The sequence below is a fragment of the Pecten maximus genome, chromosome 18, assembly GCF_902652985.1.
Source record: "Pecten maximus chromosome 18, xPecMax1.1, whole genome shotgun sequence".
In the NCBI taxonomy this organism is placed as follows: Eukaryota; Metazoa; Mollusca; class Bivalvia; order Pectinida; family Pectinidae; genus Pecten; species Pecten maximus.
Window position 1 is genome coordinate 28,108,171 of NC_047032.1, and position 18,048 is coordinate 28,126,218.

Consider the following 18,048-nt stretch of genomic DNA (forward strand, 5'->3'; position numbering starts at 1 on the left):
TAATCAAAATAATGTGTTCATTATCGACTCCGTCAATTCAACATATGAAGGAGTTTATGGAGGGGATAGTGAACAGCTAAGAAGTTTACGGAGTGGATAATGAACGGCAAAAAGGCTTAATTCCTTAAACAACTTCTCGAAAACCAAAAGGCCCAGGGAGTTGATATCGGGCTTGTAGCATGCGGGTATGAAGGGCTACCGAGTTTGTTCAAATGAATGACCTTGACCTACATTCAAGGCCACAGGGGTCAAATAGGCTAAAATCTTTAAATGACAAGGCCAACAGAGTTGATATCGGGCCAGTAGCATGCTGTGATGAAGGGCTACTAAGTTTGTTTAAATGAATGACCTTGTGTCTGTAGCATGCTGGGATGAAGGGCTACTAAGTTTGTTCAAATGAATGACCTTGTGTCTGTAGCATGCTGGGATGAAGGGCTACCAAGTTTGTTCAAATGAATGACCTTGACCTACATTCAAGTGAATGAATATTTGCACCACATAATGCACTGTTATATCATTGTGACCTTAATAAGAGATGGTTGGATTGATAAGGCCAGATCCAGTTGAACATCAAGGTTAGTGGTAGCTGGATTGACAAGGTCAGACCGCGTTGAAAATCAAGGTCAGTGGAAGCTTGATTAACAAGGTTAGATCCAGTTGAACATCAAGGTCAGTGGAAGCTGGATTAACAAGGCCAGATCCAGTTGAACATCAAGGTCAGTGGTAGCTGGATTGACAAGGTCAGATCCAGTTGAACATCAAGGTCAGTGGTAGCTGGATTAACAAGGTCAGATCCAGTTGAACATCAAGGTCATTGGAAGCTTGATTAACAAGGTCAGATCCAGTTGAACATCAAGGTCAGTGGTAGCTGGATTAACAAGGTCAGATCCAGTTGAACATCAAGGTCAGTGGTAGCTGGATTAACAAGGTCAGATCCAGTTGAACATCAAGGTCAGTGGTAGCTGGTTTAACAAGGTCAGATCCAGTTGAACATCAAGGTCATTGGAAGCTTGATTAACAAGGTCAGATCCAGTTGAACATCAAGGTCAGTGGTAGCTGGATTAACAAGGTCAGATCCAGTTGAACATCAAGGTCAGTGGTAGCTGGATTAACAAGGTCAGATCCAGTTGAACATCAAGGTCAGTGGTAGCTGGATTCAACAAGGTCAGATCCAGTTGAACATCAAGGTCAGTGGTAGCTGGATTAACAAGGTCAGATCCAGTTGAACATCAAGGTCATTGGCAGCTGGATTAACAAGGCCAGATCCAGTTGAACATCAAGGTCAGTGGTAGCTGGATTAACAAGGTCAGATCCAGTTGAACATCAAGGTCAGTAGTAGCTGGATTAACAAGGTCAGATCGAGTTTAACATCAAGGTCAGTGGTAGCTGGATTAACATGGCCTGACAGAGTGGAACAAGATTTGTTGTGGCTGGATTGATAATTATAAGGTTGGGTTTAATTTGATACCCGAGGAGAATCTTGTAAAACAAAAAACATAATCTGCTAATAGAGGTTTACAACATTTAATTTGAATAAATTATTTACAAACATACATGAATGGTTAAAACACAACAATGTCCCTTTATAAATGCTTTTAACATTTTTACCATAATTATGGTACTCACTCCAACATCTTAATAATCATATAAATAACATAAAAAGATCCGTACCTCCACATAACTACCATACTGGAACACCTTTGTCATGTTTGTTATAGACACTTCTGGGGGTAATTATATCTAATGTGCTGCCTGATATCAGCTTTTACAGATATAAGCATTGATTGATTTGAGATAAATACCATTGTTACCATTGATAAGACAAAAGCAAATAAGTAGTATAGGTCTGGAGAAACTCCAAATTTGAAAATAAAAGCTTGATGATATGATGTTGTAAAGACTTAAAACAAATAGCTTGACATGATAACATAGCCAGCCAATATTAAAACTCTAAGACAGGAACGATTCCAAAATACTTTTGTTGTAACATAATTGAAAGGTTGAACAGTATAAAGAGTATCTGATAAGACAACCTTGAAATTCCAGCTGGCCATTGTAAATTGTAATGTTAGCTGAATCTTAATTTCAAAGATCTAGTCCAAGTAAAGTTTAAGCCATTGTCTCTTTATAAAGGGCTGAATCTAACTAATTTCAAAGATCTCAAGTATTTCATTTGCAGGACATTGTCCACTTCTCAATTCAATACTTGCACTGAATTATATACCTTATACAGACAATGTATTATAATCAGTTATTATCTATGAAGACTATTTTCAGATAGAAAATACAGTATATATGAAGACAGAATAGATGATCTCTTTTAAAGAAATCATGATTATTGTATATAATTTTACACCAAATAATTGGACAGAAATAGATTATTATCCCAAAATAATCCTTATTTTCTGAAGCATAATTCATATAAATTGAACAGGTTCAACAATATTTATTCTATTTCGCTCGAACTGACCAAAAGTTTAGCGTATCAGTATTTTTTGATGTGGTGCTACTGAATATCAAGTCCTCTACCCTAAATTCAAATATTAGTTGAGTATTGTCACTTGCTTGCCAATTTGTCTCATGTAAATAAGGAATACTAAAATGTTTTCTTTAGAAACTAGTACCCAACCATTCTTTTTCTAAGGAAAACTACTAAAACGTTTTCTTTAGAAACCAGTACCCCAACCATTCTTTTTCTAAGAAATGCTGTACATGTATACAGTATCTAAAAGAAAGGGCGTCGAAAGGGAACACTATTCCAAATTGGATCAAGATAAACCTAGAGATTCTGCAAAGAAGTAGATATCACAAACAAATGAGCCTTGTCCCATGATATGTAAATCTTGAATCCTATCTGACATCAGATTCGAAGACGTACCCAGTACTTCTTGTTGCGTTATCAACATAAACATGTTTGTAGTACCAAACAGCACTCATCTAGGATCATATTTGTTCACTCTCAGCTGTAGACTTCCACGCACTGTTACAGAGTAGAACAACTAGAAATACAAATGCACTATATGGCATTGCTATTATTTCTGTTCAATATTCGTGTCCCAATCATTGCACGTCATTCCTCAGCACTTTTTCCTGTTTTATTAATTAATAGCCTATATTATTCTTTATAGGAGCATGGTCTCGGGTCGCTCCATGAACTTTTTGAATTCTGCAAGCCACTGGGCACCAACAGCTCCATCTACGACCCGATGGTCACAGCTAAGAGTAACAGACATCATGCTGGCCTGACCATACCTGTGAAAAGTATAAGAGTAAATAATGTTTATAAAGGTATCATAAGCCTATTTGTTGATACTTGGTAAACTGTATAATCTTATGTAAACCTACATATTTTTGCGGTTATGTTATTTTCATTATGAAGACATTGTGCAAAAACATGATTGTGCTTAAAACTCAGTTTCTACGTACTACTTCTTTAGCAAATTCTGTGAGATTGCTTAAAATCATTAGTGCTTGAATGGCTTACTGATTAACCCAGTGATTTTTCTCACTGGTTTGGGATGGGGCCTTTATGTCTAGTTTTAGGAATTTGGCTTAAATATGAAATAATTTCAATTGGAAATGGGGCCCATTTATGACCCAAAAAACCAAAGCCCTCAGAAAAAGCCTGGTAACCAAATACAAAATATCAGTATATATTGCTTCTTTATAAACCTAAACTTAGCTTAGTTCCAGATATGACATTTATGACCTTTTATTGACCCTGATGACCTTTACATTGATTCTTTAAGTATGATCTACTAACCCTTGATTGCTGTCTTCGTCTACGACCAATCGCTTTTCTGCCCCACCTACTGCCAGGATACATGCCTGTCAAGGAAAAGGAAACGGTCACATATCTTCCTGATACTGGTACACTTGACATACCCATACACAATTATGTCCAACAAAACATAGCATAACAAGAAATTTTATTTTTACATAAAACTATAAACATGTACAAATATATCTTCTATGCTTTTTCTTCATTCAATACTACAAGAAAATCTGACGGCATTATCAGTCTGTATAATTAATTCTTAACTTACTTTTCGAATTAGTATAACACCCATGCCACTGAAATACCTTATTTTTTCTGCGTACAAAAAATCCCAGACTGATGGGGAAAAAATGACCTTTTTCATGTGTATATAATGTCAAAAGTGTCATTGTTTTCATTTGGTTCCTTTGAGTTCAAAGCCCAGTCAGTGTATGAGTCAGCAATTATCTTCCTTCCTTATCTGTGTTTCTTTATGTGAGTAAGTCTACTTACCTGTGGAGGGTTAATGACAGCAGAAAAGGACTTTATCCCATACATGCCAAGGTTGGAGATGGTGAAAGTTCCTCCCTGAAACAAAGTTACAAGTATGGCCTCTGTGAATCTCTTATTGTAGTACATTCTTTCTCCTCTGGGATGTCCCTAAATCATATCATAACAGTTAATTTTCTGCTACTGAATTCTTTAATCACACTCTGTTTCCAAATGATTTAATGTATATAACAAAAAAAAATTATGTTACCACCATATAGGATATAACATGATGGTAAAAGAACAAAATATTTCCCTACCTGAAACTTCTGTGGTTGAAGTTTGTCCTATGGTAACTACCTACCTGGAACTCCTGTGGTTGAAGCTTGTCCTATGGTAACTACCTACCTGGAACTCCTGTGGTTGAAGCTTGTCCTATGGTAACTACCTACCTGGAACTCCTGTGGTTGAAGCTTATCCTATGGTAACTACCTACCTGGAACTCCTGGGGTTGAAGCTTGTCCTATGGTAACTACCTACCTGGAACTCCTGTGGTTGAAGCTTGTCCTATGGTAACTACCTACCTGGAACTCCTGTGGTTGAAGCTTGCTCTATGGTAACTACCTACCTGGAACTCCTGTGGTTGAAGCTTGTCCTATGGTAACTACCTACCTGGAACTCCTGTGGTTGAAGTTTGTTCTATGGTAACTACCTACCTGGAACTCCTGTGGTTGAAGTTTGTCCTATGGTAGCTACCTACCTGGAACTCCTGTGGTTGAAGCTTGTCCTATGGTAACTACCTACCTGGAACTCCTGTGGTTGAAGCTTGTTCTATGGTAACTACCTACCTGGAACTCTTGTGGTTGAAGCGTGTTCTATGGTAACTACCTACCTGGAACTCCTGTGGTTGAAGCTTGTCCTATGGTAACTACCTACCTGGAACTCCTGTGGTTGAAGCTTGTTCTATGGTAACTACCTACCTGGAACTCCTGTGGTTGAAGCTTGTCCTATGGTAACTACCTACCTGGAACTCCTTTGGTTGAAGCTTGTTCTATGATAACTACCTACCTGGAACTCCTGTGGTTGAAGCTTGTTCTATGATAACTACCTACCTGGAACTCCTGTGGTTGAAGCTTGCCCTCTCTGGCCTTTGCTGCTAGCCTACTGACATCCTGAGTGATGTCAGATAAACCCTGGAAAATAGTATCAAAACATACATGTACATTTGTATATCATCACCACATCTATGTGTGTGTTCCTAGCTTGAATGGAACAATCTACAGTCAACCATTATTTTTTTTAATTCCAAAAGACTGAGAAAAATATGTATCCAGAAAAAAAGGATGCAGTTAATATCCAATAGATTATGTACATGTAGCCAATGTCCAGTGTGGACAGCTTCAGTTTTGGAAATACTAGCGCCAAATATAGAGAGAATCCATGTACTAATAATCCAATGCTAGCCCCCAGACCCAAGTAATTAGCAACTTTTAGCCACCTGGTTTTGTTTCACCTAGTCTTACATATATATTCTCTTTATAGTGCTTTTTCAGGAGTCTTCATGCAAATCTATATTTTTGTTTATATTTCGCCATCAATAGTTTAACAATTTTTGAGTTTGAATTATCCTTTTGTTATTATGTCGGGTTTTTTTAGTTACTTTTTACCCAAAAGCTGCAGATTTAGTTTATATCAATATCCTTTTATAACTGGATCTACCAAACTAGTGTTGTGAGAACTTTACCTTGATGTCTGCTTTGAAGACAATAGGAGTGATGAGACCATTGGGTGTGGCCACCGCCACATTAACATCTACTGCATTGTACCTATAGAGAACAACAACAGAAGTTAACACACACACATTAACATCTACTGCATTGTACCTATAGAGAACAACAACAGAAGTTAACACACACGGCAAACAGTTGTAGAGCAAATTACACTGAGGATGTAAATATCTTTAAACATGGAGAATAGAACATTTTATTGACTGTTTGTATGATAGTGATAAATATCTGTATATGTAATACAATAATATTTTGTTTGAATGTAGGATATGAGCAATCAATGATATACATACATGTACCATCTGCAATGAAGTTGGGGGGGTGGGGGGGGGGAGAGAGAGAGAATATGACTTTTTGTACCACTATACTCCTCCAAGAATTTAATGGATTTTAACAATAATTTGCAAAAATTCATTTATTAGTTCCTTAAATTTTTCCCAGTTGACCCTTGACATGTTATGGCTCTTGATTTCACCAAGTGAAACAATCAGTCGATGCTGTAATGGCTAATCATCTTGAAATAGTATTTTGTATAGATATTATTTATCATGTACACTGAAATATTGTAAGCATGGATGTTCAAAAGTAGGTCACACTTCTGACAAACTTTGTATAGGTCAAGGGGTCAAAGTTCAAATGGCACAGAAGCATTTCAGTACTAGCCACTAGTGAAACAGACCTTGTTCAAACTTGGTATCTTGTCTGGACAATTCCTACAAACATGTTTAACCAATCGAAGGAAACAACACAGAAATACTAAGGTCCATGTTTAGATTTTTTATTTTATTTTTTCATAAATATTGGTTGCCACGGGTAATCAGGACACTATACATAGTATAGGTAATGGAAACATGCAATATCTTATCAGTTCTTAGATCAATTTTATTCAAACTTGGTCCATTACTATGGAAACAATGGAGGCTTCTGATTGGTCAAAATTGACATACTGAGGGATAGCAAATAAAATGGTGCTATTTTCCAAAAGAATAGATGTCATTTGTTGCCATAGTTGTCAATAAAAGTTCTAATATGTTTGACTGTTGCCTAGGAGAGATCAGTGCTATTTTCAATATGACTGTAGGATATGAGAGGTCAGTGATATTTTGTATATGACTGTAGGATATGAGAGGTCAGTGATATTTTGTATATGACTGTAGGATATGAGAGGTCAGTGATATTTTGTATTTGACTGTAGGATATGAGAGGTCAGTGATATTTTGTATTTGACTGTAGGATATGAGGGGTCAGTGATATTTTGTATTTGACTGTAGGATATGAGAGGTCAGTGATATTTTGTATTTGACTGTAGGATATGAGGGATCAGTGATATTTTGTATATGACTGTAGGATATGAGGGATCAGTGATATTTTGTATATGACTGTAGGATATGAGAGGTCAGTGATATTTTGTATATGACTGTAGGATATGAGAGCTCAGTGATATTTTGTATATGACTGTAGGATATGAGAGGTCAGTGATATTTTGTATTTGACTGTAGGATATGAGAGGTCAGTGATATTTTGTACAGAGCAACCCGCTTATTTGCATAGCCCTTTTTCCATGACAAAATATGCAAATAACCGGAGTATTCGTATAGGCGGAGTTGGGTTTTGGCCCCTCTTATACACTATGTAGATCGTCAGGTAGGTACTCAAAACGGGCGCTATATGATTGTTTACGTTATTTGCATTAAAAACATATTTTAAAAAAACATTATTTAAAATATAAGAGTAAATACGAAATAAATGGGTTGTTATTCTTTGTAAATGTACAAATATTTGCATATACATTTGTACTTCATCGTTTACTACTTGTCACTCCGAGTCTCTGGGTCCGATATCGGTCATACACACGTGGGTTGGCACAACGATGTACAATGTGATTGTTTCAATAAACATTCATTATCGTCTTGAGATGTGTTTTGTTCCTGCTATGAGTATATTAGTTGTTTGATCATAGATGATGAACTGCTTAAGCAATAGACTGTCTTAAATGACCGTGAGATGTGCATTGTCGTTTGGGTTTGTTTTGGAAAATGGCGCACACACACAAAGAGTTGTCGTTCCTTACACATATGCCGCCACAATGCAACGCGCCTAGTAAACAATCATGGCGATCGCAACCTGCCTCAGCGAGTGTTCAAGTGCACAGAACACAGGTTTGGATCGATGCTATAATAAATAAACAAATCTCATCAAAAGATGAGACATATCAATATTTTATTCAGTAATTCTTCTTCGCAATGCTACTGATATGGTCTGGATAATAACTAAATGTCGATATCGATGCATCGAACATAACCTGTTTTGACGAAGTGGGAACCAATGATTAACGTTGTACATCGTGTCGAATCAATATGTAAGTTAAAAACACTTTTCATAAAACTTTTATTACGGGAAAATCACAAAAATACCCTAAAATCAATTAAAATTTTTCGATTTTTTTGGAATTTTTATATGCATATAAGCGGGAGTCGGTGTTTTAGTCGATGCAAATACACGGGATTAAAATACAAAGATAAAGAAGAAAAAAATCGGGACCTGAGAATTTTATGCAAATAAGCGGGATATTCAAATAACCGATATGCAAATAAGTGGGCTCCTCTGTATATGACTGTAGGATATGAGGGATCAGTGATATTTTGTATATGACTGTAGGATATGAGAGGTCAGTGATATTTTGTATATGACTGTAGGATATGAGAGGTCAGTGATATTTTGTATATGACTGTAGGATATGAGGGATCAGTGATATTTTGTATATGACTGTAGGATATGAGGGATCAGTGATATTTTGTATATGACTAGGATATGAGAGGTCAGTGATATTTTGTATATGACTGTAGGATATGAGGGATCAGTGATATTTTGTATGTGACTGTAGGATATGAGAGGTCAGTGATATTTTGTATTTGACCGTAGGATATGAGGGATCAGTGATATTTTGTATATGACTGTAGGATATGAGAGGTCAGTGATATTTTGTATATGACTGTAGGATATGAGAGGTCAGTGATATTTTGTATATGACTGTAGCATATGAGGGATCAGTGATATTTTGTATATGACTGTAGGATATGAGGGATCAGTGATATTTTGTATATGACTGTAGGATATGAGGGATCAGTGATATTTTGTATATGACTGTAGGATATGAGGGATCAGTGATATTTTGTATATGACTGTAGGATATGAGAGGTCAGTGATATTTTGTATTTGACTGTAGGATATGAGGGATCAGTGATATTTTGTATATGACTGTAGGATATGAGAGGTCAGTGATATTTTGTATATGACTGTAGGATATGAGAGGTCAGTGATATTTTGTATTTGACTGTAGGATATGAGGGATCAGTGATATTTTGTATATGACTGTAGGATATGAGATATCAGTGATATTTTGTATATGACTGTAGGATATGAGGGATCAGTGATATTTTGTATATGACTGTAGGATATGAGGGATCAGTGATATTTTGTATTTGACTGTAGGATATGAGAGGTCAGTGATATTTTGTATATGACTGTAGGATATGAGAGTTCAGTGATATTTTGTATATGACTGTAGGATATGAGAGGTCAGTGATATTTTGTATATGACTGTAGGATATGAGGGATCAGTGATATTTTGTATATGACTAGGATATGAGGGATCAGTGATATTTTGTATATGACTGTAGGATATGAGAGGTCAGTGATATTTTGTATATGACTAGGATATGAGAGGTCAGTGATATTTTGTATATGACTGTAGGATATGAGGGATCAGTGATATTTTGTATATGACTGTAGGATACGAGAGGTCAGTGATATTTTGTATTTGACTAGGATATGAGGGATCAGTGATATTTTGTATATGACTGTAGGATATGAGAGGTCAGTGATATTTTGTATTTGACTGTAGGATATGAGGGATCAGTGATATTTTGTATATGACTGTAGGATATGAGGGATCAGTGATATTTTGTATATGACTGTAGGATATGAGAGGTCAGTGATATTTTGTATTTGACTGTAGGATATGAGATATCAGTGATATTTTGTATATGACTGTAGGATATGAGAGGTCAGTGATATTTTGTATTTGACTGTAGGATATGAGGGATCAGTGATATTTTGTATGTGACTGTAGGATATGAGAGGTCAGTGATATTTTGTATTTGACCGTAGGATATGAGGGATCAGTGATATTTTGTATATGACTGTAGGATATGAGAGGTCAGTGATATTTTGTATATGACTGTAGGATATGAGAGGTCAGTGATATTTTGTATATGACTGTAGCATATGAGGGATCAGTGATATTTTGTATATGACTGTAGGATATGAGGGATCAGTGATATTTTGTATATGACTGTAGGATATGAGGGATCAGTGATATTTTGTATATGACTGTAGGATATGAGGGATCAGTGATATTTTGTATATGACTGTAGGATATGAGAGGTCAGTGATATTTTGTATTTGACTGTAGGATATGAGGGATCAGTGATATTTTGTATATGACTGTAGGATATGAGAGGTCAGTGATATTTTGTATATGACTGTAGGATATGAGAGGTCAGTGATATTTTGTATTTGACTGTAGGATATGAGGGATCAGTGATATTTTGTATATGACTGTAGGATATGAGGGATCAGTGATATTTTGTATATGACTGTAGGATATGAGGGATCAGTGATATTTTGTATATGACTGTAGGATATGAGGGATCAGTGATATTTTGTATTTGACTGTAGGATATGAGAGGTCAGTGATATTTTGTATATGACTGTAGGATATGAGAGGTCAGTGATATTTTGTATATGACTGTAGGATATGAGAGGTCAGTGATATTTTGTATATGACTGTAGGATATGAGGGATCAGTGATATTTTGTATATGACTAGGATATGAGGGATCAGTGATATTTTGTATATGACTGTAGGATATGAGAGGTCAGTGATATTTTGTATATGACTAGGATATGAGAGGTCAGTGATATTTTGTATATGACTGTAGGATATGAGGGATCAGTGATATTTTGTATATGACTGTAGGATACGAGAGGTCAGTGATATTTTGTATTTGACTAGGATATGAGGGATCAGTGATATTTTGTATATGACTGTAGGATATGAGAGGTCAGTGATATTTTGTATTTGACTGTAGGATATGAGGGATCAGTGATATTTTGTATATGACTGTAGGATATGAGGGATCAGTGATATTTTGTATATGACTGTAGGATATGAGAGGTCAGTGATATTTTGTATTTGACTGTAGGATATGAGATATCAGTGATATTTTGTATATGACTGTAGGATATGAGAGGTCAGTGATATTTTGTATTTGACTGTAGGATATGAGGGATCAGTGATATTTTGTATATGACTGTAGGATATGAGATATCAGTGATATTTTGTATATGACTGTAGGATATGAGAGGTCAGTGATATTTTGTATTTGACTGTAGGATATGAGATATCAGTGATATTTTGTATATGACTGTAGGATATGAGAGGTCAGTGATATTTTGTATTTGACTGTAGGATATGAGGGATCAGTGATATTTTGTATATGACTGTAGGATATGAGAGGTCAGTGATATTTTGTATATGACTGTAGGATATGAGGGATCAGTGATATTTTGTATATGACTAGGATATGAGGGATCAGTGATATTTTGTATATGACTGTAGGATATGAGAGGTCAGTGATATTTTGTATATGACTGTAGGATATGAGAGGTCAGTGATATTTTGTATATGACTGTAGGATATGAGGGATCAGTGATATTTTGTATATGACTGTAGGATACGAGAGGTCAGTGATATTTTGTATTTGACTAGGATATGAGGGATCAGTGATATTTTGTATATGACTGTAGGATATGAGAGGTCAGTGATATTTTGTATTTGACTGTAGGATATGAGGGATCAGTGATATTTTGTATATGACTGTAGGATATGAGGGATCAGTGATATTTTGTATATGACTGTAGGATATGAGAGGTCAGTGATATTTTGTATTTGACTGTAGGATATGAGGGATCAGTGATATTTTGTATATGACTGTAGGATATGAGAGGTCAGTGATATTTTGTATTTGACTGTAGGATATGAGGGATCAGTGATATTTTGTATATGACTGTAGGATATGAGATATCAGTGATATTTTGTATATGACTGTAGGATATGAGAGGTCAGTGATATTTTGTATTTGACTGTAGGATATGAGATATCAGTGATATTTTGTATATGACTGTAGGATATGAGAGGTCAGTGATATTTTGTATTTGACTGTAGGATATGAGGGATCAGTGATATTTTGTATATGACTGTAGGATATGAGGGATCAGTGATATTTTGTATATGACTGTAGGATATGAGAGGTCAGTGATATTTTGTATATGACTGTAGGATATGAGAGGTCAGTGATATTTTGTATTTGACTGTAGGATATGAGAGGTCAGTGATATTTTGTATATGACTGTAGGATATGAGAGGTCAGTGATATTTTGTATTTGACTAGGATATGAGAGGTCAGTGATATTTTGTATATGACTGTAGGATATGAGGGATCAGTGATATTTTGTATATGACTGTAGGATATGAGAGGTCAGTGATAATTTGTATTTGACTGTAGGATACGAGGGATCATTGATATTTTGTATATGACTGTAGGATATGAGATATCAGTGATATTTTGTATATGACTGTAGGATATGAGGGATCAGTGATATTTTGTATATGACTGTAGGATATGAGGGATCAGTGATATTTTGTATATGACTGTAGGATATGAGAGGTCAGTGATATTTTGTATATGACTGTAGGATATGAGGGATCAGTGATATTTTGTATATGACTGTAGGATATGAGAGGTCAGTGATATTTTGTATATGACTGTAGGATATGAGAGGTCAGTGATATTTTGTATATGACTGTAGGATATGAGAGGTCAGTGATATTTTGTATATGACTGTAGGATATGAGGGATCAGTGATATTTTGTATATGACTGTAGGATATGAGAGGTCAGTGATATTTTGTATATGACTGTAGGATATGAGAGGTCAGTGATATTTTGTATATGACTGTAGGATATGAGGGATCAGTGATATTTTGTATATGACTGTAGGATATGAGAGGTCAGTGATATTTTGTATATGACTGTAGGATATGAGAGGTCAGTGATATTTTGTATATGACTGTAGGATATGAGGGATCAGCGATATTTTGTATATGACTGTAGGATATGAGGGATCAGTGGTATTTTGTATGAAGACTTACTGTCGAATATAATTATCCATCCATGAGGAGTTAGCTTCAGGAACCTTGCGACATGAGAGGGCAGATGCTTTGATGATGAAATCATTTACAGACAATTTTATGTCGTCTTTCGCCAGAACTTCATTCAAATCTCGCCTTAATCTAAAATACATAAACATTTGTCATTACAAACTAATTTGAAATATCACACTTGTAAAAGTGTTGTATTCTCATAAAAGATATTTGTTTTTACAGAAGACACTATAACTAGTAGTATCCTTTATTTTATCAAACAGACACAATACAGTCCAGCTCTGTTAATCTGGCCACTTCAGTTCCCAGCCAAAAGTGGCTAGATGAAGACCTGTATCAATTTTATTCGACACATAGGCAGGTTACTTGATTGGTTACTCTGTTAAAAACTCCAGCATGACACTGCCAATTTTCTAATAGAAAAAGTCATTGCGTAATTCCAAATTCTTTCTTTTCAAAAGTCCTGATATCTGGACAGGAGATTTACCATCTTTAGTTTCTACAACTCACCTTAACACATTGTCAACATTCAGATCAACTGTAAGATAATAGTGTGGTATTGTCTGTTTGGATTGGAGTAACCGCTTGGCTATTGTCTGGAAAGAGGTACAAACATGGACTTTTACATTCAATTCAGTTGCTGCTTGTTTTGAAATAAATACATTTTTCAGATAATATTACATTATGGAAATCTAAGTTCAACTCAAGGTAAAGTCCTATAGCTAACTACTGGCAAAACAAATATGTTGTGAACATTTTTTCCCCTCCAATTACTGAGAGGCTAAAGGTCGCTACTTAGTTTACTGCACAGAATTAAGTAAACAAATAAAATAACAATATCTGAGATATGCCTTGGACTATTTTTTTCAAAAACTAGGGATCAAAGTTAACATATCAGTTACCGTGACCTACTTCTAGTATTCTAGTACTACACTCTACCATCTAAAGATTTACATGCATACAAAATGTGCTCCATTTTCTCCTAGAAATACTGAATAGCGAGAATTGTTAACAGTCATGAAATTTGGCGATATGGTCCTGAAAACTGAAAGTTAAATGATACTGGGTTGAAATTTGGTGATTTCCCTTTAATCCAGGGTGTTAATTTGGTATTGAGCATATATATTACCTACTGGTATAATCATATTATGTCCATACATCCTATCCATGTTGATTAAGGTTGTTGTGTATTGTAAAGTAGTTACTCTCAGGAGTTATTGGAGCAACAGGAGTTATCCAAGGTAAATGATGGTCGGAATTGGTGACGTTTTGACGGGTAAAATTTTGGTGATCTATACATGTTCCCACCAAACCGCCAAATTAAAGCCCTGCTAAAATTTCCCACTAATTTATCACAACTTAACACGTACCTGTCTCATGGCGGAGAGAGGGATATCAATGTAAACAGCTCCGGGAACAGCAGTTGGAGCTGTAGGGGCCACAACGGCTCCACCAGGGACAAAGTTCCTCACATCATTTGCTTTCACCTCACCATCAGCCCCAGATCCCTGTACTTGCTGTGTAATAAGTGAAGGATATGTCAGATTTTAGATAGTTAAACAGAGTTGGTATTTGAATAGTCCCTAAACACTTTTGATGAAAATAATTCATTAGGTGAAAAAATGCCATTCTAAAGTTGTGATTTATATTTTACATGGATCGAAAAAAAACAATGAATGCAAGTCAATATCCACTTGACAAAAGATTTTGGTAATGCAGTGTTTTTCCTGGCTGAATTAGGAAAAATTTACACGTTACTTATGTTATGCTTATAATTGTTTCATGTCTATTGAGTGTCATGCTTATATTATATATAATTAGCTGCTTTACAATGCAGTGTAAATTCTAGATTTATATGATGGCATATGCCAATTTCGACCATTAACCTTTCTTCTCACGTATTTTGTGTCATATTTGCCATTATATTTTCCTGTGTTTTTAGATTTTTTTGTATCACAGACACTGATGGGAATTTTTAATTTCTTTTTGAGAAAAATTGTCTTGTGCATCCAGTTATATAGACAGGAAAAACACTGTTACCGTAGTAATGATAAGTATTTCAGTTGAAAAAACTACAATATCATACTATGCAGTACAGAAGATGAAAAATACATGGCAGTGTTTGATTGAATCACAGTGTTACAATCATATTGCATTTTTATCATAGCCATGTTAAAATGACTCATTAAACAGTGTAGAAAACACTAGAAATCTGTCAATTGATACAATTTTCTCTGTGTGAACAGAACAAGATCTGGTGTGTAAAGTGAATCGCCTAAATTCATTGAAGTAACTTACTGTCAGATCAATGCCTTTCTGCCTGGCAAGTTCCCTCGCTAGGGGCGAGGCTTGCACCTTACCCCCAGGTGCAGCCATAGCAGCAGGGGCCTGAGGTGGGGTAAACACAGGGGCTGGGGTAGGTGGAGCAACCACAGGGGCTGCTGCTGGTGGGGGTGGTGGGGGTGCTGGTGTAGGGGTGGGGGCAGCAGCTGTTGATGGAGGTGCATCCTCCTCTGTCTCTACATAATTGGCAAATGCTGCAATGTCCCCTTCCTCCTCCACAATGATACACAACAACTGTGGATACAGATATTATAAACATTTATAGCTGGTCACATTAATATGTTAAATATACAGTTGTTTTATATTAGTATAGGACCAAATAACCACGAGATTCATATCATCCACACACTATTTACAATTCACTTTAAATATATAAACTTGCAATTGTCATTTGAACTAACCTATGCAGTTTCAAAGGAAAATAGTCGTTAAGTCTCAATAGTTCAATAGATTAAACTCTATGACCCTACATCTAAATCATGATAATAGTAGCGGCATACATTTGTATATACATATACATGTAGTCCAAAAAAAAACTACCCAAGTGCCAGAAATGAATGCTTCTTTATCTGAATTTATTGAAACCTTAGATATTTCATAGGTTTTCTACTGGGGTGCTTGTGTATTCTATAGTTTTCAAAATGATAGAAGAATCCTTTGAACGTTTTAATATATTCTGTAAGGATGCATGTTGAGTCAGAGGTTTCATTCATTCAGTCATTTGAAGTTTGATGTTTGTTGGCCTTGCTTTACCTTGCCCACAGGGATGTCCTTAGTTCCTGCTGACAGGAAGATTCGTGCAAGGTAACCTTCCTCAACAGATTCGAACCCCATGGTGGCTTTATCAGTTTCTATCTCAGCCAGAAGGTCCCCCTCCACTACCCGATCTCCCTCGGACTTCTGCCAGTTTACAATGGTGCCTGCCTCCATAGTGGGTGATAACGCTGGCAGACTGATTTTGTAGTGTGTTGGCAAATCTGCGCTGTAAAACCTCTTTAGAGAGCATACTGGCTTTTGGCGAAACAACTGTTGATGTCTTGTGCTCACATCATCAGTAGATTTTCTGAAGAGCGTAAAGTATATAAAGGATATTGATTTCCTGTTTAATATAACATATATTTCACGAGTATGGCAGAATATTGATATTTTCATGAGTGCGAAGCATAAGTGGAAAATATTGAAATATTCTGTCATACAAAATCAAAAACAGTGAAAAATTACTGATAAAAAGTACGGAAATCAATTATATAATTGATGACTTCATCTCTTTGTGATGTTACTCCACGTCAACTTGTCTGCGCCATTTTGAAAGGACTGATCAACGCAATTCAAGCGTTTTCTACTACTGTTATCAGAGAATGTGTGCATGAATAGCTAACGTCAAGTTAGAACGAATATTCATACCCTGCCTACACTGCTCTCCAGCGACCATCTGTCAGAAATTGTCCGTCCGTCGTCCAGAGCTATGCTATCGCAGCTAACGTCAAGTGATCAATGAGTATTTTGTCAAAAAGTTAAAACAAAACTAGTCTGAATATTTCAGAAATACAGCAAAATAACCAATTCATCCATCTTTGCTTCGGTTGGAAAAACGGGCAAGATTCAATGAGGTGAATACAAAGGTTTGCTCTGATTGGTCAAAAAACGAAAACCTGATATTTTCACTGCGCATGCAAAACTTATATTTTCATTGCAAAATCTTATATTTTCACTATTCATCGCTGCAGTGAAAATATAAGCTTTATTACTTTGATAATTTTCTATATTTCATACGTCATATTTATAAAACGAGAATCAGGAATATAATGCAATATCTAATCAAAACGGGAAGAAAATTGGTTGGGATTGGACACAGTGGAAGGCAATCGGACAGATACAATGTATAAGTTATACGTTATTCTAATATGGCACATGTTGTCATCATGTCATGACATCGACAATATAGTATAACAATCTCTTCCATGAGAAGCATTTTATAAAACTGACATTCTATTTAACTATCTAAAAACTGACGATATACATATCTTGAGTATATGTGTGAGGAAGGTCGATTAAGCTAAGGGGCCGGATGACTGGGGGAGGGGGTATGTACCGGTATGTGTATACCTTATTCTGTGCCAGGTTTGCAGTCGGCTACTTCGGCTACTGATGCATCGGACCGCATGTCTGTTGGACTGACTACATCGAAGGAAAATACGGGCGATCTGTGGAGGACGATACATTATAACCTCGGAGCAACGTGCCCCAATGTCAGCACCAATGTCAACTTTTACAAAAAGATTGACTTCTCTATTTAGTTTCGTATTTATTCACAATAAGGTATATAACATATTATTTTTGATGGAACCATGTTTTGTAAATAACACAATGTTTTAACAGTACACAA

The 18,048-nt window shown here is 35.9% G+C and overlaps 1 protein-coding gene across 1 annotated transcript; it reads right to left on the reverse strand.

Moving 5' to 3' along the window:
* Positions 1-1,508: 1,508 nt before the first annotated feature.
* On the reverse strand, positions 1,509-17,947 carry LOC117316141 (dihydrolipoyllysine-residue acetyltransferase component of pyruvate dehydrogenase complex, mitochondrial-like). Its single transcript, XM_033870645.1, has 11 exons — positions 17,769-17,947; positions 16,416-16,725; positions 15,618-15,896; positions 14,690-14,836; positions 13,830-13,915; positions 13,308-13,448; positions 5,991-6,072; positions 5,359-5,439; positions 4,271-4,345; positions 3,764-3,828; positions 1,509-3,252 (listed from the first exon to the last, which is right to left on the reverse strand). The coding sequence occupies exons 1-11, from the start codon at positions 17,882-17,884 to the stop codon at positions 3,123-3,125; spliced, it is 1,512 nt and encodes a 503-aa protein (XP_033726536.1). The 5' UTR covers positions 17,885-17,947; the 3' UTR covers positions 1,509-3,122.
* Positions 17,948-18,048: the final 101 nt, after the last annotated feature.

Bases quoted from the DNA above. Each gene is read 5' to 3' on its own strand.
- LOC117316141 (XM_033870645.1), bottom strand. From the start codon at position 17,884: ATGTATCGTCCTCCACAGATCGCCCGTATTTTCCTTCGATGTAGTCAG. The intron at 13,916-14,689 runs GTACGTGTTAAG...ACCTCTTTCCAG, and splicing joins CTCTCTCCGCCATGAGACAG to ACAATAGCCAAGCGGTTACT. The intron at 3,829-4,270 runs GTAAGTAGACTT...TTTCCTTGACAG, and splicing joins CTGTCATTAACCCTCCACAG to GCATGTATCCTGGCAGTAGG.